The sequence below is a fragment of the Papaver somniferum genome, chromosome 1 (assembly GCF_003573695.1).
Source record: "Papaver somniferum cultivar HN1 chromosome 1, ASM357369v1, whole genome shotgun sequence".
Lineage (NCBI taxonomy): Eukaryota > Viridiplantae > Streptophyta > Magnoliopsida > Ranunculales > Papaveraceae > Papaver > Papaver somniferum.
The window spans coordinates 121565829-121589332 of NC_039358.1; the positions used below are offsets into that span (position 1 = coordinate 121565829).

Here is a 23504-nt window from a genome sequence, read left to right on the forward strand (position 1 = left end):
AATATACAATTACGATATATCAAACAATAAACTGCTCTCATTATATTATGCCATAAGTTCTTTATTATGTGAATTTATGATTCAAATTTTATCAAGCACTAGTTTGAACTCGAGATTTCTTCTTTGCGATATTCATCATAATACTAAAGTTATACGACATTGTTTTAGTAGATAGAATGGTAGATAATAGAGTAAATAGAATCCATTTTAATTCAAAATCGTCTTCATTTAGATTGGATGAGAACTAATTATGTGTAAAATTTGAAATCAATTAGTTCAATGTTATACATATTTATAACCCAAACCGTTAGTAGGAAAACAAGTTTTATTAAAGAGTATGTAATCTCTTATTTTCTCTCACCCCTCGATGAGCCGTAATCGGGTTTGTGATTGAGATGGCATATTAGATTAGTAGTGGATCTGTCCAATTGGCATATTAGATTGGCGGTTGATCCCAATTGGTCGCATCTCCTCAAACTAAACCACATTTTTTTTACTTGATATTAAATGTGGCTCTCAAAGGCCGATTACTCGCTATACTATCGATGTGATTTCCGATTCCTAGTGATTTCCGATTTTTGAATGTCAGACTCTCTTATACTTCTCATTCAGAGACATTTGAGTTAGCCATAACTTCATACATGGCTCGTGGACGCATATATCTGATTGAATTATAAAGTTTTCTTTAATATTTTTATTATTTGATCAGATTCAAATATAAAAACTCAGTCGAGCAAGATTCAGAAAAGTGAGTCGGTAGAACAAGAAAAAAAAAATACAACGTCACGTGATGATGATGACATCATTTATATGTTCGAAACTCGCTAGCACCATATTTTTTATTAATAGAGTGCGGGAGGCTAGAGGTTCAAAAGTAAAAATGAAATATTATTCCAAGAACACAAGGGCAAAATAGCCCTTGTGTTGGTTTATAAACAAATAATTAGCAAACATCATCTTGCTTTCCTATTTTTTCTCCTCGATCGAGCGAGACAATATGCCAGAGTAGATTCATTCATTCATTTCGTATCTCAAAATCTGTGCTGCCGAAATATGTAAATTCTTTCACCAACGAACTCTTGATTCTCTCTCTTTATTTCGATCAATTGAACATTAACACTTATTCGATCTCTTATAATCAAAACCCAAAATTTCAATTTCCTCAGTCGTCGAAGAACGACTGAGATCTTGTGTAAACCCTTTTTTCTTTTTCCTCTCCTTCTCAGATTGATAAACTATAGGGTGAATTCAGGGTAATTAAGATCAATTTTTAAAATGATTTTGATTTCTCGATTACTGGTTTTCTTTTTCTTTCAAAATCTGATGTTTCGATTGAATTATTGTAACAGTGAGGAATGGCGGGGCAAAACGTAGATCTCTTTGATGAGTACTTTAGAAGAGCAGATTTAGATCGGGATGGAAGAATTAGTGGACAGGAAGCTGTTACTTTCTTTCAAGCTTCTGGTTTGCAGAAACCTGTTCTAGCTCAGGTACGCCCCAATTTTGATTTATTTGGTTAGGGTTTTCTTGTATTAGATCGTATTGGTAAGTTGCACTTTTTCATGTTGTAGTTGTTTATTACCAAATCCCTAGTTTCATAAGTGAATAACTATGAAATTTGAATTTAGAATTTAAGTTCATATGCGGGTTTCCAAACATTAACTTCATCTCCTGTCTATTACTACGTGTTTGCTTTGAGTTGTCTTCAGCACCCGTAAGAACTAGATGGGTAGATTTCTTAGTTCAGATGGAACTTTTAGGTGAGCATTCTGTTGTCAATGTTTGATAAATAGTATAATTGATAGATAGTATAAACTTCGAAGACTGTCTACTTGGATGCACTTGCACATCCCAGCTGTTTATTAATAGTTGTCGTTTGAACTTCAGTTATGTACACGGTACACTTGTCAGTGGCATTTGGGTGCACCTTTTGCTGATGCTTCTTCATTATTATGTGAACACTAACAAAAATTAAAAACGTAAAGTAGTAGCCATCTTAGTGAAGTGTAGAAATGCTTATATAATGGCAGAAGAACAAATGGCGAACTAGGTGTGGCAAATGAATTTACATCCTTGAAGACAGTAATGTCCTGCTCTTACATTTTGTATCCTCTATGCAGATATGGATGTTTGCTGATCGAAACAGAAGTGGCTTCCTTGGACGGCCAGAATTTTACAATGCTCTTAAACTTGTAACTGTGGCACAAAGTAAGAGAGAGTTAACTCAGGAAATTGTCCAGGCTGCATTGTTTGGTCCCGCGGCTGCTAGAATCCCTGCACCACAGATAAATCTTGCTGCATTAGCTCCCCCTCAGGTGGGTGGAGCAGCCCCAGCATCTCAGACTGGTGGAGCAACCTCGGCCCCTCAGATGGGTGGAGCAAGGCCTGGCTTCCAGATGAATGGTGCAAACCCTGCCCTCCAGATGAATGGTGCAAACCCTGCCCTCCAGATGGGTGGAGCAAATCTTACCACCCAGATGGGTGGAGCTGCCGCTGCTACATCTCAAAATTTTAGCTACAGAGGGCCACAGTCAGTCCCAAATGCTGGTATGAGCCAGCAGCAATTTCCTTCCCAACCAAATCAGTTTATGAGGCCACCAATGCTTGCTGGTGCAGGTTCACTTCCAGCACAGAGTGTCCCTGGTCAAGGTTTTCCTGTAAGAGGTACTGCGGCAGCACCGCGACCTCCAACCTCCAGTGTCTCAACCGACTGGCTCAGCGGAATGTCGGGTGGACAAATGCCACCATCGGGGGCAACCTCACAAATTCCCAGTAGAGGTGTTACTCCTCCTACAAGTCAGAGTGGATTTGGGATGGGACCAGGGTTGAACTCTTCAGTACCACCTAGACCACAAGCAAACTCTGGGATGACACAGTTGGTTTCACCGAGACCGTCAAACCAAGTTCAGTCGTCCTTTCAGCCGGCACCCAAGGATTCTAAAGCATTGGTTCCGTCTGGAAATGGGTTTGCTTCTGATTCAATTTTTGGTGGAGATGTGTTTTCAGCCATCTCATCTCAACCAAAACAAGATTCATCTGGGTTCTCTGCTAGCAGTTTACCAGTTTCGTCTGCCATTGTCCCAGTATCTTCTGCGCCTCAATCTTTACCAAAGCATGGCTCACTTGATTCTTTACAGAGCACATTCAGCATGCAACCATCAAGTGGTCAACTACAGCATACTCAGTCATTAACCAAACCGAACCAACAAACATCACCAATTCAGAGTACTTCCACATTTATGTCAACTGGTATTTCAGCAGGAGCCAGCAATTCTGCTTCTAACCAGTCCCAGCCACAGTGGCCAAGAATGACCCAGTCTGACATTCAGAAGTATACTAAAGTCTTTGTTGAGGTAGATACAGACAGAGATGGGAAAATCACTGGCGACCAAGCAAAAAACTTGTTTTTGAGTTGGAGATTGGAAAGAGGTATGTTTGGCTTTGAGGATGTAGATTTAAATTCGTCACTGTATTATTTTCATCAGTCATCACCTAAAACAGGATTCAACTTTTCATTTGAAGAAACTAGGCAAAAGAACGGTTGCTTTTTTATTTAGCTTTGTATTAAAATGCAAACCTTAATGTTCGATACACAGCTGAACCTAATGTCATGTCTTTCTACATAATTAGTAAAATGAATCAGCAGTGTCTTTGATTGCATACCACCACCATTGCTTCACTGAACATAACAATTAAGAGAAATACCCCAGGTGAAAATGCTTGGGAGTGTTCAATTGAGAAGTCATATTTTCTGCGATATCTTTTCCTTGCACTACGGATGTAGTTTGTTAAAGGTTCAACTAGCCACATTATACTGATTAAAAAATTTGTGTTGTCGTCCACCAGCGGTCTTAAAACAGGTGTGGGACTTATCTGATCAGGATAATGATAGCATGCTTTCATTGAGAGAGTTCTGTATCGCTCTGTATCTGATGGAACGATTCAGGGAAGGGCGTCCGCTGCCAGCCGTGCTTCCAAGCAATATCATGTTTGATGAGAATCCTATGCCCACTGCAGGTCAACCCACAGCTGCTTATGGAAATGCAGCTTGGGGACCCGGTCCTGGTACTGCTTCAAAAATGCCACTATTTTTTTGCGTTGTTGCCCACTGCTCATCTTATTCTCTTTCTCTTTCTCATTTCTCCTCCTCCTCCTTAGGATTGCAACAACCACAACAGCAAGGTATGCCTGGTGCGCGGCAAATGATGCCTACAGTTGGTTCAAGGTCCCAACAAATGCAACTCCCTCCTACCCATCCTCAGACCGAGAGAGGACTACAACAGCCCAATCAGCAAAAATCAAGAGTGCCAGTATTGGAGAAACACCTGGTGAACCAACTCAGTAACGAGGAGCAAAATGCACTAAACTCGAAATTTGACGAGGCAACAGAGGCAGATAAAAAGGTTATTGTTTTTTCTGTTTCTGTTACTGCATTGTTATTGAAGCCTTGTGATCTAGTTGCATATGTTGGTATGCCATCTAGGTGATTTGAGTGTAGTATCCTCTCGTATAATGCTCTATATATTACCAGTGTTAATATTGGGCTGTTAAATACTATAATAGTGCTAAACCCATCAGTCCTTACTTTTCTGTTTATGTAGCTTCTGAATGATGTGTTTAGTTTACTCTTCTCTTGTTGTGGAAAATGCTTTACTGGTTTGGTATTTTTTAAGAATTCCAATTTTTCTTACATGACTTTCTTTGTACATTAATAGGTCACAGAATTGGAGAAGGAGATTTTAGATTCTAGAGAGAAGATCGAATTCTACCGTACTAAGATGCAGGAACTTGTGAGTTTTGTGTCTCCTTTCCCTGTTACTTCTTTAACATTCTTTAGATCGATATACTACTTTATGAATAAATGCAGGCTTCCTGTTTTTCTTCCTTATTTACATTGTTTATTCTTTTGAAATAAATACCAAGGTGTCCCGAGTTTGGACTTCATCTTGCTGATTTTCCCTGGTTGCTACTTCGTCTCTTCTCGTTATCAGGTTCTATATAAAAGCAGATGCGACAATAGGCTTAATGAGATTACAGAGAGGGCTTTGGCTGATAAAAAAGAGGTACCTTACTTTGACGTGTGAAGTGAAATTTGTCTTTCTTGTTTGTTTCTCTCTACCTTAGTTTCGACTTACTTCTTTTGATTCATTGGGAAATTTGGCTTTCAGGTGGAGTCTTTGGGCAAGAAATATGAAGAGAAATACAAGCAAGTTGGAGATATAGCTTCGAAATTAACTATCGAAGAGGCCACATTTCGTGATATTCAGGTACATCGACATCCTTGGTGTGTGGATGGCCTATAAATATTCGTGTTGTTTTAAGATTACCTCTTGAGTTGTCGAGTCTTTACGCGAAGTGGTGTTTCATACTTCCATTTCCAACAAAAACGAGTTATTTTGCAGGAGAGAAAAATGGAGCTGTATAATGCACTTGTCAAAATCGAACAAGGTGGCAGTACTGATGGCATTCTTCAGGTACTTTGCAATCTAAGCTTTAATATGACAAGCCTGTGGAAGCAAGCCAGATATGAGCTTGTCTAAGTCAAGTTCCTTGGTTGTTTATCCAGGTTCGCGCAGATCGGATACAATCAGATCTCGAAGAATTAGTGAAAGCCTTGAATGATCGTTGCAAGAAGTATGGGTTACGTGTCAAGCCAACTGCACTAGTGGAGCTTCCTTTTGGTAACTTTCTTCTCATATTGTTTATTGCCGATTCCATACCATGTTTGCCGTTGAAAAGTTGTTTACTGTATCTGCACATATCCAAGTATGCCATATTGATCCTCCTATTTCTTACAAGGCTGGCAACCTGGAATTCAAGAGGGAGCAGCTGATTGGGATGAAGACTGGGATAAGTTTGAGGATGAAGGTATCTTGATTATGAATCATTGAGATATAATTATATAAACAATGAGCTTTTCCACGATGAATGCTTACATGAAGGTGCAAAAATTTGCGTATTAATGATGATGCTATCTTCTTTCAGGATTTACATTTGTCAAGGACTTGACTCTTGACGTGCAAAATATTATAGCCCCTCCAAAAGAGAAGACCAAGCCTGTTCGGAAGGAGGAAAAAGCTTCAGCAGATGAGGGTTTAACCGCTGATTCATCCTCAAATGCTGATAGCAAATCAGAGAAGCCAAATAATACAGGGGAGCATTTTCATGATGCTGAGTCTCCATTTGATGCTCGTAGTGAAGATGGATCAGCTAGAAGCCCGCTTGGAAGTCCGACAGGTAGGAGTACACTAGAGAGCCCATCCCAAGAATTCCGAGAAAGTCATTTTGGGAAGAGCTTTGATTCTTCACCTCGTGCCAAGGAAACTCAAAGGTACGGGAATGAAAATAGGTTAATCTTTTTTCGATTATTTTGCAAGTTTCAGGTTTTATGCACAATTGCATCTTCTTTTTTCCAGATAATTTACGTAATTGTGATTGCAGTGATCATGGTGGTGCTGAGTCTATAATATCTGGGGATAAAAGTTTTGATGAACCTACTTGGGGTACCTTTGACAATAATGATGACACCGACTCTGTATGGGGCTTTAACGCTTCAAAGGTGTGTTGACTCTAGATGAAGATTGCTTTCTTAATTGTTTTGTCTCGATATTTGTTGCTTATGGTTTCTGTCGTCTACTTATTTGCTTCCATTTTTTTGTGCTCCAGGATTCTGATTATGATAGGAATAAAGACTCTTTCTTTGGTTCCAATGACTTTGGTCTAGAACCAATAAGAACTGGATCTCCACAGGCGTCCAGCTTGTTTGACGATAAGAAAAACCAATTTTTTGCTGATTCTGTTCCTGGCACCCCATTTTTCAATTCTGGCAACTCACCGTCCAGGTACAGTGAAGCTGGAGATCGCCAATATGATGCGTTCTCAAGTTTTGATTCGTTCAATGACCGTGCATCTTATCCCCCTGGTGATAGTAGCCTTACAAGGTTTGACTCCATGCGTAGCACCAGAGATTCTGACCATAGCAGAGGGTTCCCATCTTTTGACGATTCTGATCCATTCGGTTCAAGTGGGCCATTCAGGACATCATCAGAGACCCCAAGGAGAACTTCTGATAACTGGAACGCTTTCTAGCCTTGTAACATTCAGGATAGAAAACATGTAGTACTCTTATCTCTGTCTATAGGCCTTTCACGAATGGCTACTTTCTCTATTCACTTGGATTCAATGGTTTGGTATTTTTGTGTGCTATATAATCAGCAATGATTGATTGTTGTAGTGTTTGTGATTTACTTATACAACCTTCTTGTATTTTTCTGCACATCTGATTCTTTTTTCTTTTCTCGTCAAGTTGGGAGTTTTCTTTCCTCATTTTTTTTTCTTTTCCTAGTTACTGCTTGTAGAGTGGTAGACGTCGAACTGAATATTCTTTTTATCATATATTATTCCTTACTGTTTATGATCCTAAAACTTGAATTTGAATTGTATGGTTTAGCTCGGTCGAGCATTTTACTTGGATTATTTTGTGTATGGATTGGACTAACTTTTCTTTTACACCTTACTGGGATAGTGGGATTGAATTGGGTTGAACATGTATTCTCGTGAAAAATTGATGATAACACAGTTCCTCCTCTCTGGCAGACTACTCCTTGGTCCTTATATATGAGTTGTATCAGTATATCACTGTACTGTCTCATTCCAACAACCACTGAAAACAAATAAGTTCGTCTCGGGGATGTAAGCTAGTTATACTTCTAAGCTGACATTACCCATATAGTCATACCTACACACGGGATTACTTTTATTTCTGACGATAGCATTTTTTTTATCAAAAATGGTTGGTTGGCTTGGCTGAACCTGACACTAGCATTGAAGATGTTCCAAAGCGAGACAGTTGAAGCCTTGAAGGTGTTATCTTTCTCAACAGAAACCTATAAAAGTCCCGAGAAATTGCTTATTGCTCAGTTTTCGTCTTCTTCCTTCTTCTTCTTGAGCCTCAACATTTTTGACACTCTCTCTACCGAAACTCCTAAAATTCTCGTTTCTTTGTAAGTATGTTTTGCACCACTATTTGCTGCTCCTAAAGTGTTTGTTGAAATAACTCTACCAAATTTATTGGTTCTTACCTATCTAGTTTTTAGATATTAGTTTCTCTAAAACCTTGCTAACATTTTGGTAAAACCCTAATTGTGCATAGAAGGCCATGGAGATGATGGTGAAGAAATACCTACAAAAGTACAAAAAGGTTAGAGAGGAAATGGACAAATGGGACCAGCTTCAATCTCGTTTGCTTACACAGTTCAGAAATGCGTCCGCAATCATAGAGAGATTGCAGGTATTACTAGTTTATACCTTTATATTAATTTTACATGGATTACTTCAATGGTTAATTTCAATATTAATTCTTTGAATATTTATTCGTCAGGTGCTTGAGGATAACAAATATTACTGTGGTTCATTAAGGTCTATTAATGGTCTCAAGGAAACACTCTATGGGAAGCAAAGAATCAGTTTAGAAACCATTCTTCGCTCCATGGATGAAACAATGTGAGTTCTTCTATTTGGTAGTGACTAGTGGCTCCGGAATTGATAATGTTAGACTAGTTTCCTTATAGTATAATTTTTGTGTTATGTTAGTTTTATCTGTACCCAGTTATAAAGTGTATAAAATGTTGGCTGGTGAAATTCAGGGGAGAATTTTGTTCTGTTGTGGTGTCATTGAACAAGATTGTCCGAGATAGTAAAGAGTTGGTGAAAGGAGGATCTGTGAAACTGTCTAAGAATCTAAGGCAGACCCAAATTGGGATTACACCAAGTATTGCATATTGTTTGGAGGGTCTTGAAGTTCTTCACGAGATGCACCACTCTGAGTAAGGAACACTACCTCTCCTCTTTTAATTATATCCTGGATATTGCTTGTGTGTTTTACATCTCATCAGTTTAATAGTACACTTGAATCGTATTTCTGTTTTTTATTCAAAGTTTGAACTTCAGATTTTAATGGCTCCCATTTTCTGATTCCAGGTACCTTTTAAAACTATCAGTAATATCAGCGATTCCTTCACTTATGTTGAAGAAGGCATCTTGGTATGTTCTACATCTCTACTCTTTCCATAGTATGGTACAATGTGTTATATCCCATTCTTGTTTTAAAACACCAAAGTCTCCAAATGACATTAATAGCTCATGATGTATATCCTGGCCTCTCCCTCACTTGGTTATCCAACATTCATGGGTTATTTTGTTTTAATTGCAGTGCCGGAGATTTGGCTGGACTCGGACAACTCTTAGTTGATCAACCTAATATACCAAAAGGGGAAGGTAGGACACAGAACACTGGGAGCTAATATTTTTTAACTGGACTCTCGAACTTATTTGAGTCAGTATGCCATCTTTTCTTACTCCAACAGTAGTCTACTTCCTAACATAGATGCATCCTTTTTTGCGCAGTCCAACAGATTTTCGACATCATATTTGCAGATCAAATTGAATGAATTCAGTCATATAACAAGTATACAGAAGCAGGTTATGGGTACTGTCGGTTTCATAAGTGAAGACCCATTTTGTGATCCTTTTCTCCTGAATGAATGACCGACTGTACATTGTTCAATACCTTACGCCTAGTTTTTATTAACAATAGCAAAAAACATACCACAAATTGTCTTCTTTGTGGTTGTTCTACTGAAATTTCATTTGTTTTTTTTTTGTAATTACAGCCGTACTAAATATGTTTTACAGTATATTTTGAACATGGGAGGCTGATTTTTGAGGTGGAAAAATTTGTTATGTCTCTAGTATCTTCAGAATAATATTCAAGCTGAAACAGCCAAACTTCCACCCAGAATACTCAGCCAGTCAGCCTAGTACTAGTAATTATAGTAGATCATATGTTTGGTCTATAAAATCAACTAGGACCATAATATATGGTCTAGTGGTGATAACGGTAGTCTTCAAGTTCTTTATCCATTCCTGTGACTCTTGTTTCTCTCTCTACTTCTCTTCCTCGAACAGATAGATGGCCATGGCCTTCTCTTCTTCATCTTCTCTTTACTCTCTCACTCCAGTGTCTCAACAATCTCGTTCCTCCCTTTCTTCTCTTCACTCATCATCTTCTTCGTCATTACTCTCGGTTGCTACTCCACCACTGTCCACTTCATCCAAGTTTGGAGCTAATTCTTTGAGAATTATTAGTTGCAGTAGTACCAGCAATAAAGAAGCTCGACCAAAAGTTGGTGTCTCAGTCTATAAACCTCAATCATATGAAGTTCTTGTTAACGATGCTGCAAATTCACTTATCTATGCACTCGAAGATGGCAAAACTCGTCTGGAAATCGAATTCCCGTTAGTTCAATCAGCCCCTTCTCCCTCTCTAACTTTTTGATGTACTTTGAGCTTAATTTAGTACTTTTACTGAATGTTATATCATTTCTCTGTTTTCTGTTATTTTTCTTTCAATTACAGGCCCTTGCCGAGCAGTATTTCTGATTACAAGGTATTAATCTTCTGGTCTTCTTTGTTTCTGATCGGTTTCATCTTCTGATCTTGAGTTTTTTGTTTATTAGGAATTTATTTCTGGTTATTGATCTTCTTATATTCGTATGTACACACGAAGGGGTCTTCAGATGAGTACATCGAAGCCAATGTTCAACTTGTCCTAGCTGTTGTTAGAAAGCTTCAACAAAGGAAAGGAATACGATCTTGCATTGTAAGATTATGCATTCCCCCCATTCCTTTCTCATAATTGGTATATTTATATTCATCATTCAACTGTATTTTTAAGAAATTATTAGCAATCAGGTGTTTCCGGATGCGCCAGAAAAGCGAAGGGGTTCCAAGATCTTCAAGACAGCTCTTGACTCGGTATGAAATATGCAATTGATAGGTCTAAGTTAATCAAGAGATTCTATATACGGATAATATAGCTGTGCCACTGTATGCGCATCAAGTGTGGTAGAACCTGAAATTTTTTGCCAAAGAAAAGATTAGGATTAGGATGGTATGTATGGGTAATTGAGTATTCAATGCATTTGCTAATTTCAAAACTGCAAAATTTCAATTTCTTGATAGGTCCTTTTATTGTAATTCGCGTGCAAGATGTGACTTCACAATGGGAAGTGGAAAACTTATATGCCATCTTTTTTTTCTTTCTTTTTTTACGCAAGTAACTGTTATTCCTACTTCTGCCAGATTGAGAACGTAACAGTTGGTTCCCTGGATGACATCCAAGGTGATCCTGTCTCTAGTTTCTTCAAATCTGTAAGAAGCACCTTGGACTTTGATTTTGAAGAAGATAATGAAGGTTGGTTCCTGCTCCATGTATTCTAAGTGATACAAGATAAGAAATAATTGAACAATTTCTATTGCATGGTGCAGTTATACTCTTTTACGTTGTTGAATAATTGAACTGAACTTGCACTTTATATTGCATCTCTATTCTTTGCAGGTCGGTGGGAATCCAAAGAGCCACCATCACTATATGTCTTCATTAATTGTAGCACTCGTGAACTCGGGTCTATAGAGACATATGTGGTATGTTGTCTGTTAAAGATCCCTAATTGATATTCATGACTTGCAAATACGCAACGCCCTACTCATAATTATGTTGGTCGGTTATCATCTTCAATCTCCATTGCTTCGTGTTTCTCACTTTAACAATCACTCAATGGATATAGGAAAATTTTGCTGCCTCAACCCCCGTTCTTCTTTTCAACCTTGAACTTGACACACTGCGGTATGGTTAGTAACGACATTTTTTTTTGGCTGAGAAAATCCCTTACATTTTTTTTTTTTTTTGTGTTTGTAACGACATTTTAACTTTCACAGGGCTGACTTGGGACTTTTTGGGTTTCCCACGAAAGATTTGCATTTTCGATTTCTCTGCCAGTTCGTCCCTGTGTTCTACATTCGGTTGAGAGATTACTCAAAGGTATTATAACTTATTTTCAAGCCCTTTTCCATCCGTGTTTGAGTAATCCAGTTTGATCTTTATCCTGAAGACAGTTGCGGTGGCACCTTACATCCTAAACTACACTGGAGCACTATTCCGGCAATACCCTGGTAATATCTTCTGCTCTTGTTAGAGCTCAATTGTTCCAGATGACTCCTTTATCACTCTTTTAAATTTGAAGTTCAGTCCGTTTTAAACTTTTTTCTAAGTGGTGATGGCGTTACTGCAGGCCCTTGGCAGGTGATGCTCAAACAAGCTGATGGTTCATATGCTTGTGTAGCTGAAAGTGCAACACGTTTCACATTGGGCGAAGTACATACCTGTCTAACTTAAATAAACCTAGCAGTGTACCATGCTAAGATTTTCAATTTTGTGGTTTACTGAATGTGCTGTTAGTCTGTTACAAACAAAGTTACACGCTAAACTCTTTTGCATGTTTCTTTAGACCAAGGAAGAACTGATGAGGGTTCTAGGATTACAAGAAGAACAAGGAAGCTCTCTCGAATTTCTTCGAAGAGGATATAAGGTTTAATTTCCTATCCTCTAGTATATCCTATTTGTTCCCATAAACATGTTCAGTTCCAAAATCCATTTAACGCGGACACCTATTCTGTTTTTTGTAGAGTTCTACTTGGTGGGAAGAAGATACTGACTTGGAGTTATCTTCTGAATGGCGTAACTAATCGAATGAGTTAATACAGACACAAATTGGAGTACCACAAGAACCCCTTGGGCGGACATTTCAACTCGCGATTTGGCGAACGTCCTGCAACTTGTCAAGTTTTGATGAACTCTCTGTATATTTTCTTGAAATTTTCTTAGTTACAAAATTAATATCTGTAACTCCTTATGAATACAAATTCTTATCCACCTATATTTGTTCGATAAATTACTGAATTAAACCAGTCATAGCAAAGTAACTGATTTGGTATTACAAGTGTCATTTGAAGATGAAATTTTATACTGCTGTACATCCTCTGTAGCAGCTAAAAATCCAACTTAAGAAACAACACATCTAATGACAAAGTGATAGAAACAAATACACAAACATATATGTGGTTCGGCGTGATTATATACATCCGAGCCATGATTGTTCTTATCGGGTGAAAGACGATTACAAAGTAACTTCTCAAGAACACTCTTAGTCTAGTGACTCTAGTCTCCTCTCTGCTCTCTCTTACACTTATGGAACTTAACCTTTCTCAATAGCTCAACCAGTATTTATAGACAAAACTAGGTATCACCCCGCCTACGGCCGGGCTCAACCATTTGTTAGGGTTATGGACTTTTAACACAAGAGAAACTTAGCACAAGAGAAAAGAGAGCCGGATAAACCTTTTGATTGGGGGATAGCCACCAGCTCTGATAAGAAAACAAACTAAAGATAAACTGAATTGTTATTAATTGATGGTCTTTACGTAATCAAGGCTAACATATTTATATGTAACGTAACTTGTTAACCAAGTTGCAGTAATTAAAGAAAACTAAAAGACTTCTAACTAAACTGGATGAATTAAAGGCAACTGCCTATCTAAGGAAAGTAATAACTAAACAGGAAAATACTAAATAAGGTAGTAGAGACTAAGGTGTTGGTACTGCAACATCCCATCCCGCCTGAAAAACGGCTTGTCCTCAAGTCTGAAAGTCTGGAAAACGATCGATAAGCGCATCCGCATCTTCCCAAGTTGCTTCATCATTTGAACGATATTTCAATTTAATAAGCCATCTAGTACCTGCAGCATTCCCTTTTTTGAACATCTTACAATCCAATATTAACTCAGGTTCCCACTTTTCATAATCCACAGTAATTGGTAAATCAGTGTTGACAACAACGGAAGAACCAAGTTTCAATTTCAGCTGAGAAACATGGAAAATTGGATGTGTGCGACTAGATGCTGGCAATTCCAATCTATATGCTACTGTACCAATCTTCTCTAGTACGCGAAATGGTCCATAAAACTTTGGAGATAGTTTAGAAAATGACTTGTCACGAACTGTTGTCTGTCGATAAGGCTGAAGACGTAGGAAAACCCAATCATTAACAACAAAAGAACGTTCAGTTCTGTGCTTGTCTGCATAATTTTTCATCCTGACTTGAGCATCTTGTAAGTTGGAGTGAAGAATTTTCAAAATATGATCTCTAGCTCTTAGTAATTCATCTACAGCATGCACGAGAGTTGTGCCAGGCTGATAAGTAGAAACTGTTGGAGGAGCTCTACAATATAAAGCCTGATAGGCAGTCATTTTTATGGGTGAATGATAACTGGTGTTATACCACCATTCAGCCCATGAAGCCATTTAAACCAATCTTTTGTCTAATACCAGTAAAACAACGTAGACAACATTCTAAAGTTCTATTGGTTACCTCAGTTTGCCCATTGGTTTGGGATGATAAGCTGAACTCTTGCAAAGCTGAGTATCTTGCAGAGTAAAGAATGTCTCCCAAAAATTACTCATGAAAATAGGATCCCGATCACTAACTATTGTTTTAGGCATACCATGCAGACGAACAACTTCACGTATAAAGACTTCAGCAATAGTGGAAGCAGTATAAGGATGTGATATCAATCCATCAGTAAAATCCATAGAAATATCAATCCAGACATCAGTAGGGATAGATAATGGATGTAGTAATCCAGGAGGTGTTGAAGCTTCATATTTATTGCGCTGACAAACATCGCAATGCTGTATAAATGTCTTGATGGAAGATTTCATACCTTTCCAATAAAAGTTTTGCCGAAGTCGTTTGAAAGTTCTCAAACATCCAGAGTGTCCACCAATTGGAGTTGAATGGAACTCATTGATTAGTTTAGCACACCATTCAGAAGTAGATACTACAACAACTCGATCTTTAAAACGAAAAACTCCATCAACATATGAGTAATTACATTTATAAGTAGGGTCTTGGCTCAAATTTTGAATAAGAACTCCTAAGACAACATCTGTATGACATTCTTGAACAATTTCATTGATTCCAGAAAAAATGGGAGTAGAGATGGCCAAAAGTTGAGGATTAGCCATTCTTGATAAAGCATCTGCAGCTTTTTTTGCAGCTCCACATCTATAGATGATTTCATAATCATATCCTAATAGTTTAGTCAACCATTTTTGTTGTTCAAGAGAAGACAATCTTTGCTCAAGAAAATCTTTAAGACTTCTATGATCTGTGTAGATTTTGAAATGTCTTCCAAGCAAATAAGGTCTCCATTTTTTTACTGCAGAGACAATAGCAAGCATCTCCTTATCATAGACTGGTAAATTCAAATTCTTACCTGACAAAGGTTTGTTGTAATAAGCAATAGGCTTGTTAGACTGCATTAAAACTACTCCTAACCCATTACCAGAAGCATCACATTCTAAACAAAATTCTTTTGTAAAGTCTGGTAATGCTAAAACTGGAGTGCTTGTTAAAGCATACTTAAGCTAAGTAAATGTTGTTGTAGCTTCTTCAGACCATTTGAAAGCATCTTGTTTTAACAACCTAGTGAGTGGAACAAATTTTTTTCCATAATCGTTCACAAATTTACGATAGTAGCCTGCCAACCCTAAGAAGCCTATAATATCTCTAATTGTGGAAGGAATATGCCAATTCTTAATACTTGAAATCTTGTCGTCCTCTACAGCAAAACCTTCAGCTGAAATTGTATGGCCAAGATATTCAATGGATGACTTTGCAAAGTCACACTTAGATTTCTTGAGAAATAACTTGTGTGCCCGGAGTAAATCAAACACAATCTCCAAATGCTTAATATGTTCAGATAAGGAGTTACTGTAAATTAATATGTCATCGAAAAATACCAAGACAAATTTTCGGAGGTAAGGAAGAAACACATCATTCATCAAACTTTGAAATGTTGCAGGTGCATTTGATAATCCAAATGGCATGACCAAGAATTCGTAGTGGCCATCATGTGTTCTGAAAGCTGTTTTATGAATATCTGCATCAAATAATCTGATTTGATGAAAACCAAAACGCAGATCCACCTTAGAAAAAATTGTAGCTCCATTCAGCTCATCAATTAACTCATCAATAACAGGAATTGGAAATCTGTCTTTCACAGTAATTTTGTTAAGTGCCCTGTAATCAACACACATACGCCAACTAGAATCTTTTTTTCGAACTAAAAATACAGGAGAAGAATAAGGACTAGAGCTTTGACGAATGAAACCAGCTTGTTTGAGTTCAGACACAATTTTCTCAATCTCAGCCTTTTGAAAGTGTGGATATCTATATGGTCTAACATTTATTGGTGTTGTGTTAGGAAGCAAAGGAATGCGATGATCATGAGCTCGACAGGGTGGTAAAGATGTAGGAGGCTCAAAAATATCTGAATAACGCAAAAGTAATTCTAAAACAACAATGGGTACCTCATCAGTAGTTGTTGTTGACAAAGTAGGAGTAAGCTGAAGAAAACATCCATTGGGTACACAATCCAGAAATTTTTGCAGTGGAGAGCTGTCCAGTAGCATAATGGAAGCTGAAGAATTTCCAACCAACAAATAGTCAGTATTATTTAGCTGAAATCTCATATGAAGTTTCTTAAAATCCCACATTATTTGACCCAAGGTTTGTAGCCATTGTACACCTAACACAACATCGCATCCACTAATGTTCAAAAAAAGAAATCAGTAGTGAATGTATAATCTTGTAATTGAAGAGAGACATCTTTACAAGAACCACAAGTTTCGAGAAAACCACCATTACCAACCATAACTTGTAAGGCAGCACCACTAGATTGATGAGAAAAACCATGTTTCTGAGCAATTGATGGATGCAAAAAATTATGAGTCGATTCTGAGTCAATGAGAATTGTAAGGGATTCTCCCTGAATATAGCATGTGACTCTCATAGTTTCAGGAAAGGAAGATCCCAGAAGAGAATGTAAAGAAATTTGAGAATCCTTAGGAACCTCAAATTCATTGTGAATTTCTTCTATAACTTGTAGATTGTCTACCCCTTCATCAATATGGTTAATCTCATCCTTGTCAGAAGACATATCCAAAATTAATAATCTTGGCTTATCACATAAGTGATCAGGTGTGTAGAGCTTATCACAATTAAAACATAAGCCTTTTGCTCGTTTTTCTCTTTGCTCTAAGGATAACCTTTTAGCTCCTGGAGGTAAAAAAGATCTATTGTATGGGGTAGGTTGTAATGTTGCAGAAGGTCTGGATTGAGGAGGACGATAAGGTTGCCTTGTAGTAGCCTTATTAACTGCTGCATAAGCTTTTTCTTGATGAACGGCTTTGGTAAAAGCCTCAGTTAAGGTTTGTGGTGCCAATAATTTAACCATAGTGCCAATGTGAGGTTTCAAAGAACGGATAAAACAACTAATCAAGAAATCCTCAGGAAAATCAACCAAGTTCAATAGATGTTCAAACTCAGGGATATGTTCGCGGACAGTACCTTTCTGTCCAATGGTGCCTATAGCCAATCTAGCTTCCACGAATTTTTCTGGAGAAAATCTTGCACGAACCAAAGTGCAAAATTGTTCCCATGTAGTAATCTCAGTTTGGGTTCTTCTCCATCGAAACCACTGGTTTGCCTCACCTTTAAGATGTGCAGCGGCAAGAGTAAGTTTAAGAGCATCAGATGCATTATAAACACTAAAGTATTGGTCTGCATTGAAAATACAACCGCCAGGATCGTCACCAGAAAAGTTAGGAAATTTGATATTAGGGCGTAGATGCTGTTGGTAACCATAATTTGGTAGTGGGGGTGGTGGAGGATTTGCGGTACCAGGACGTTGTTGTAGTAAAGGTATAAATTCTCTAAATATGTTGCAGAAAGAGGTTTCTATGATTGTGGCGAGAGCACTACGTTCTTGTTCTCGGAGCAACGACTTATCTTCCATCTTCTTCTGTTGAGTCCCTTCATCAAGGGCATGAAGGTTAGTAATAGCGTCAACAAGATTGTCGACCTTGTCTGCTAAGACTTCAATACCTTCATGCACGTTTTTTAAATTTTCTGTGTAAGACACTGGAAAGAAAGAAGGAACCCTAAAAAAAAAAATTGGTGGATTTTTGGAGATGAAACTGAACCTGCTTTGATCCAGGTGTTAGGGTTCTGGACTTTTAACACAGGAGAAACTTAGCACAAGAGAAAAGAGAGCCGGATAAACCCTTTGATTGGGGGTTAGCCACCAGCTCTAATAAGAAAACAAACTAAAGATAAACTGAATTGTTATTAATTGATGGTCTTTACGTAATCAAGGCTAGCATATTTATATGTAGCATAACTTGTTAACCAAGTTGCAGTAATTAAAAAAAACTAAAAGACTTCTAATTAAACTAGATGAATTAAAGGCAACTGCCTATCTAAGGAAAGTAATAACTAAACATGGAAATACTAAATAAGGTAGTAGAGACTAAGGTGTTGGTACTGCAACACTTTTTGCGGTTAGCTGATTTTTACGGTCAAGTGGGACAATTGTAGAGTTTTTACGGTTAGCTGGTTTTTACGGTTGAGTGGGACAATTGTAGAGTTTCCATCTGTAAGCAATAGTTCAACAATAATTCGTTATAATCTCCAAAAAAATATAACGTTCCACACCAATCAACAGAATTGTCTGATCTCCAAAGTAAACAAAGGAATCAACGTTGTCATATATATATTGAATTTCTTCCAAAGAAATTGCCAAATAACCAAGCAACTCAAATATATTTACTACTATTTTTCGTAATACGTTAAACTAAAAATATGATCCATAGCGATTAATTCAACAAACTTAATGAAATAGACACCACTGTAAGCCGTCTACCTTACCCTCCACAAAGAATCCAAGGGGGTGATATAGTACTGCAACAATAACTCCGTGAATGAGAAAACTAAAGGTAAACTTCTTGGTCTGGTGCGTGGTTCATGGAAAACTAAACACGATAGACAATCTGAATTACAAGGGAATGAATCTGTATAACTCTTGCATCCTATGTGGGAACTCAGAAGAATCCCAGAAACATATTTTCATTCACTGCAAAATCACTGCGAAGTTATGGCAATCTTTAATTCCAAGAGATAACTTCGCTTGGGTGTTTCCGAATTCTTTTGCAGCTTTAGCTCAGGGCTGGGACAATAATTTCTTCTCAAGCTCAGGTAACTTCATTTGGGAGATGATTCTTGCAGTCATTGTCTGGATAATCTGGCGTGAACGTAATTGTAGAACCTTCGAAAAAGACTATACCTATAAGACTGATTCTGATCTGATTGTAGATGCGAAATCCTTGCTTATCAGTTGGGCAACAGCTGCTGGGAGACTGTTCATCTGAACTTTACAAGCACTGTCATGAATATCTGGGAAACTATATTTATGTAATTTAGTCTTTTGCGTTTTTCTTTTTTTCTACCACTGTTAGCTTCCTCTGTAAATTCTTATTTCTAATAAAGTCTTCTCTTCCGATCAAAAAAAAAAATATGCCTCTTGGCCAGTTCGCATTTTTGGTCATGATCTAAAGTGAAGAAATGAGTACACCTGTATAAAGAGCATGAATATAAACCAATAAACACCCCACATCCAACACGATAACTAACTAATAAGGTTTTTGAGGAATTAATACATTATAGCTTACTTAATACAATAACAACTTCCTCCTTAGCTACTTGCATATATTACGTACATTTTTAAGCAACCAACATTAGAAAATTTGTGTAGAATAACGAACTATATGGGGAACATCTAAAGATGAATTGTGAACAATAAAAAAGGTAATCTATGGACATTGACATAAAAAAACTAAGAAATAACAAAAGAGTTTTAGTATCCTTTTCAGCTTCATATCTGAATATTTGGTTGAAGGCTCAATGTTGACTCATAGTGCGTCGTATCAATAGTTCATTGAGAATGTTTTGGAATGGACGGTTTCATAAGGTGAATCCACTTTGTTTGGTTTTTCACGGTAGGAGACTCATTTTAATCCTCTTTGCGATATTTGTTAATTTCCTGTAACCATGGTCCTGATTCCTCATAGGATGACTCCACACCGTAGACCTTTTGGTGTCTTAGTGAAGCCACCGGGTTGATTTCTTAGAGGTTTCAGAAGCAATGGTCTTGGTGGCACACCTCGAGCTGTTGGTTTATTTGTTTCATGAAATATTTGCATCCCAAATTCAAACGACTAAACCATAGTAAACTGTGTGTATGTACACCTTTCATCATCCATCACGTGTACAGAAAGAGACATGTGGAATGCATGCAAAACAAGATATCAAAACATGATAACAAGCATCTCATCAGAAGATGCCATCGGTCAGCAGATCTGACAGTCAGGGACAGAGGATCACAGAGGTATGATGTCTTAGAGGAGCACCAGATAATACCCCTTGGGTGTTAATACACCCAATCCCGAGGAAGATCCCAGATCAACGGCTGAGAGGAAGTTTGACTGACACAGATATGACCAGACAAAGAGACACTTGTCTGACACGAGCAGACACCCATCTACCCGCATTAAATACCAAAGAGATATACACGTGTCAATCAGCTCGTGGAAGGGGCGAGGATAACCCTTCGTATTCAAGCTTAGGCCGCAGCATATGCCGAAGACCTCTGCGTAATGGGCACAAAGCACAAGAAAATAAGATCACAACGGAACCTCAGAAGTGGTACCCACGTTCCAACCCTATAAATACCCCTCTCCACTAAGAAAGAAGGGGTCGACCAATCCAGAGCAATTATAGGAGAATATAGGAGAGAGAAATAGGAAGCGTAAGTAATCCCCCTACTTCCGCAGACCTATGTATACTCTAAAGTCATTCGACTATCTTTGTAATCATTCAATACATAGTGAAACACCAGCCCCGTGGATGTAGGCCTTAGTTCCGAACCACGTAAATCTTTGTCTTATTTACATTTCAACACTTTACATTCAGCGTTGAACTTCATGTGCTTTACATTTATACTTGATTCTCTGTTTATTCCTTTATACGAACATTATTTATGATAATATTCGACTAGATAATGACAAGATCGAAGGCTTTGAGTCGATGAATCGATATAATCATCCCCTTTACACATACGACGTACAATTTTAGAATTGGAATGTATGCGAAAATTGTTTGTGAACACGTGGATGGCTTCGTGATTTATGTGTTCACAATCTGGCGCTAGAAACATGGACTTTGTCCCGGTAAAAGATTTATCTTATCCTGTGATTTCACCTTAAACGGGCATCATGGTTGTGCCCTATTATGGGTTCAGCGTGCTTTCAAAACCTTTTTTATTCTGGGTTCATGGTTTTCATTTTCACAAACACCATTTCAAAGCAGACAAATCCACGGCTATCTATCACAGATTTGCACGTGAGGCATTTTTCTTTTAAAACTAAGACTTAATAATCCAGATTCATGAGTTCTCGCTACAAATCTGCCTTTTCAAGAGTTTTCCTTTTCAAAAGTAGTCTGAAAACAAGGTCCATGATTGTTTATTAGAGGATTTGTATTGCGAAAACTAGACCGGTGGAGTCTTTATGTTTCTCTTCTATTAAGGCCCTTGGGCAGCTCATTTCCTTTTATTCCACAAATTTTTGCGGATACGAATGGCACTAACCCGATCCTCGTGGATATCTTTGGTTCTCTTTATTTATTCCCCTATGCAGAAAATGACTAAAAATGGAAAAGATACTAGAGGCAGGAAAAACCAAAGCCTCATCAAAGGAGACACCGAGGATTACCCCGGTCATGACCCGAAGCAAGCAGAAAGGAGACAAAGCTAAAACAGCTACTCAGAGGCAGGATGCTGCGGAAATCACCTCACCTATGAACACTAACTCCATTGCAGCCGCGGCTCTCAAAGCAGCAGCCACAAAGAACAACGCAACTGTTGCGGCCCCCAGGCTACAGAAGCTAACAAGACTTTGGTTTCAAACCAAATCCATCAACAAAGAGAAGGGGTGGCAGAATATACACATCAGCCCGCACATCCACCAGTCTTCGGAATGCCGTCAACCAACGGTCAGAATCAAACCATACCAGTGGTTTTAGTACCGCGGGTGGAAGCTCAACCGAGGGGACCAAACTTGGAGATACCAACAATTGAAGCTGATCCTCTACCACCCTTAATACACACAGTAGACGAAGGGGGAACTATGGCCGTAGGGGTACAAGCCGGAACTCCCAATCAGGGATCAAACCAGTCCCACCGACTGATGGTAGAGCTCGAAGAATTGAAAAAGAGCCAGCAGGTCTACGCAGATGCGTAGCTCTTCTGGCCAGAGAACCAAGACTTGAAATAGGATTGCCCAAAGCACGAAGACTAGCCAACAACTGGACGAAGCAAATTCTAAGGCACCAGAGCCTAATCGAGACCGAAGAATCATCCTAGCAAACGCCGCTAGGGGAAGCAGTGCATCCGATCCGGAATATGCCGCCAAGACTTAGACTATTATGACAGTGAAGTTCGAAGAAAGAAACGCTCAACTGAGCATGAGAACGTGGGACATTACCGCGCAATGGAAGCTGCGTGATGAGATGATGGCTGAGATCAGGCAGTTAAAAGCCAGACAAGGCGGAGGAAGGCTTGAAGAGGTGATGAAAGAAGCTAACTCCACGCCCCTAACTCATCGCCTGGCAAATACCCCCATTCCGTTAAAGTGCCCTGTCCCAACTTTTGAATGCTATGACGGATCCAGTGATCCCGCGGCACATATCCGGTATTATAATCGTATCTTAGCCCGATGGAGTCAAAACGACGCCGTCCTCTGTAGGTATTTCCCATCAAGTCTGAAGGGATCGGCTTTGTCTTGGTTTGACAACCTGCCACCTGATTCCATCAACTCCTACGATCAACTCGCAGAGAAATTCTTGAGAACCTACATGTACAACAAAGCTGTCAACACCGGAATGGATAAACTTTTTTCTCTGGCAATTGGTTACAAGGAGAACACGAGGGAATACACCAACAATGGCACAAGATCTGCCAAGCCATAGGGAGTGTGGATCCCGTAGTAAGCATCAACTGCTACAAGTGGGGATTAGACCGAATGAGTCCACTATTTGTTGAGATCCACGGAAGCGTACCTAAGACAGAAGGAGATCTTCGAATAATTATTGAGAAGTATGCTTCGTCTTGAAGAAATCCAGCGTGAGAACCCGAGGGCACAAACGCAGAGGTCTCACCGTACCAATTCCGCAGAACAAACCAGCGGGGCCAAAAGAAATAGCTCAGTGGAACGACCGCACGAAGATTGGAAGGAACGAAGAGATGAACGACGAAAAGACGATCGAAAATTCGAAGATCAGGTTTACACGAAGCTCAATGCTAACTACGCTCGGATCTTGCGAGAGATCAAAGGAAGGGAAAATTTGGAGTGGCCGTGGTCTAAGGGAAAACAGCCCCCAAGGACCGAGAAGTCTAAAGATTACTGTGAGTATCATTGCTTCAATGGACACCAGACCGAGAAATGCAAAAACCTCAAAATAATGATCCAAAAATTGATTGATGCTGGCGAACTCAAGCAATACATACGAAAGGAAGTCACCGAGGACAGATCCAAACGAACCAAGCAAGTCCAACTTCCAGAGGGAAACCGCACAATCAACACCATCTCGTGTTCCGAAGCCGCAGAGCCCTCACTTACAGCGCAGATAGGAAAGAGGCTACGAAAGAAA

The 23504-nt window shown here is 38.7% G+C and overlaps 3 protein-coding genes across 5 annotated transcripts; all 3 read left to right on the forward strand.

The window, feature by feature from the left end:
• Window positions 1–904: 904 nt before the first annotated feature.
• Window positions 905–7425, forward strand: LOC113298845 (actin cytoskeleton-regulatory complex protein PAN1-like). 2 transcript variants are annotated; one of them, XM_026547709.1, is made up of 14 exons: window positions 905–1055; window positions 1350–1490; window positions 2121–3429; window positions 3847–4065; window positions 4159–4403; window positions 4716–4790; window positions 4992–5063; window positions 5169–5267; window positions 5403–5474; window positions 5567–5681; window positions 5800–5868; window positions 5986–6331; window positions 6442–6559; window positions 6667–7089. In XM_026547709.1, exons 2-14 carry the CDS (start codon window positions 1356–1358, stop codon window positions 7087–7089), a joined length of 3297 nt encoding a protein of 1098 aa, XP_026403494.1. In that variant the 5' UTR covers window positions 905–1055; window positions 1350–1355. The 2 variants fall into 2 exon arrangements, with proteins under 2 accessions (XP_026403494.1, XP_026403497.1); XM_026547712.1 differs by having other exon boundaries at window positions 911–1253; window positions 6667–7425.
• Window positions 7426–7635: 210 nt separating this feature from the next.
• On the forward strand, window positions 7636–9752 carry LOC113298869 (uncharacterized protein At5g43822-like). 2 transcript variants are annotated; one of them, XM_026547734.1, is made up of 7 exons: window positions 7636–8003; window positions 8153–8290; window positions 8381–8502; window positions 8646–8825; window positions 8980–9042; window positions 9212–9276; window positions 9406–9752. In XM_026547734.1, exons 2-7 carry the CDS (start codon window positions 8159–8161, stop codon window positions 9447–9449), a joined length of 606 nt encoding a protein of 201 aa, XP_026403519.1. In that variant the 5' UTR covers window positions 7636–8003; window positions 8153–8158; the 3' UTR covers window positions 9450–9752. The 2 variants fall into 2 exon arrangements, with proteins under 2 accessions (XP_026403519.1, XP_026403525.1); XM_026547740.1 differs by having other exon boundaries at window positions 8156–8290.
• A 152-nt stretch (window positions 9753–9904) lies between these two features.
• LOC113298860 (protein LOW PSII ACCUMULATION 3, chloroplastic-like) lies at window positions 9905–12833 on the forward strand. Its single transcript, XM_026547723.1, has 12 exons — window positions 9905–10296; window positions 10417–10447; window positions 10568–10660; window positions 10753–10815; window positions 11143–11254; window positions 11399–11484; window positions 11628–11686; window positions 11779–11881; window positions 11952–12012; window positions 12132–12214; window positions 12348–12428; window positions 12526–12833. The coding sequence occupies exons 1-12, from the start codon at window positions 9971–9973 to the stop codon at window positions 12583–12585; spliced, it is 1158 nt and encodes a 385-aa protein (XP_026403508.1). The 5' UTR covers window positions 9905–9970; the 3' UTR covers window positions 12586–12833.
• The last annotated feature ends 10671 nt before the right edge of the window (window positions 12834–23504 follow it).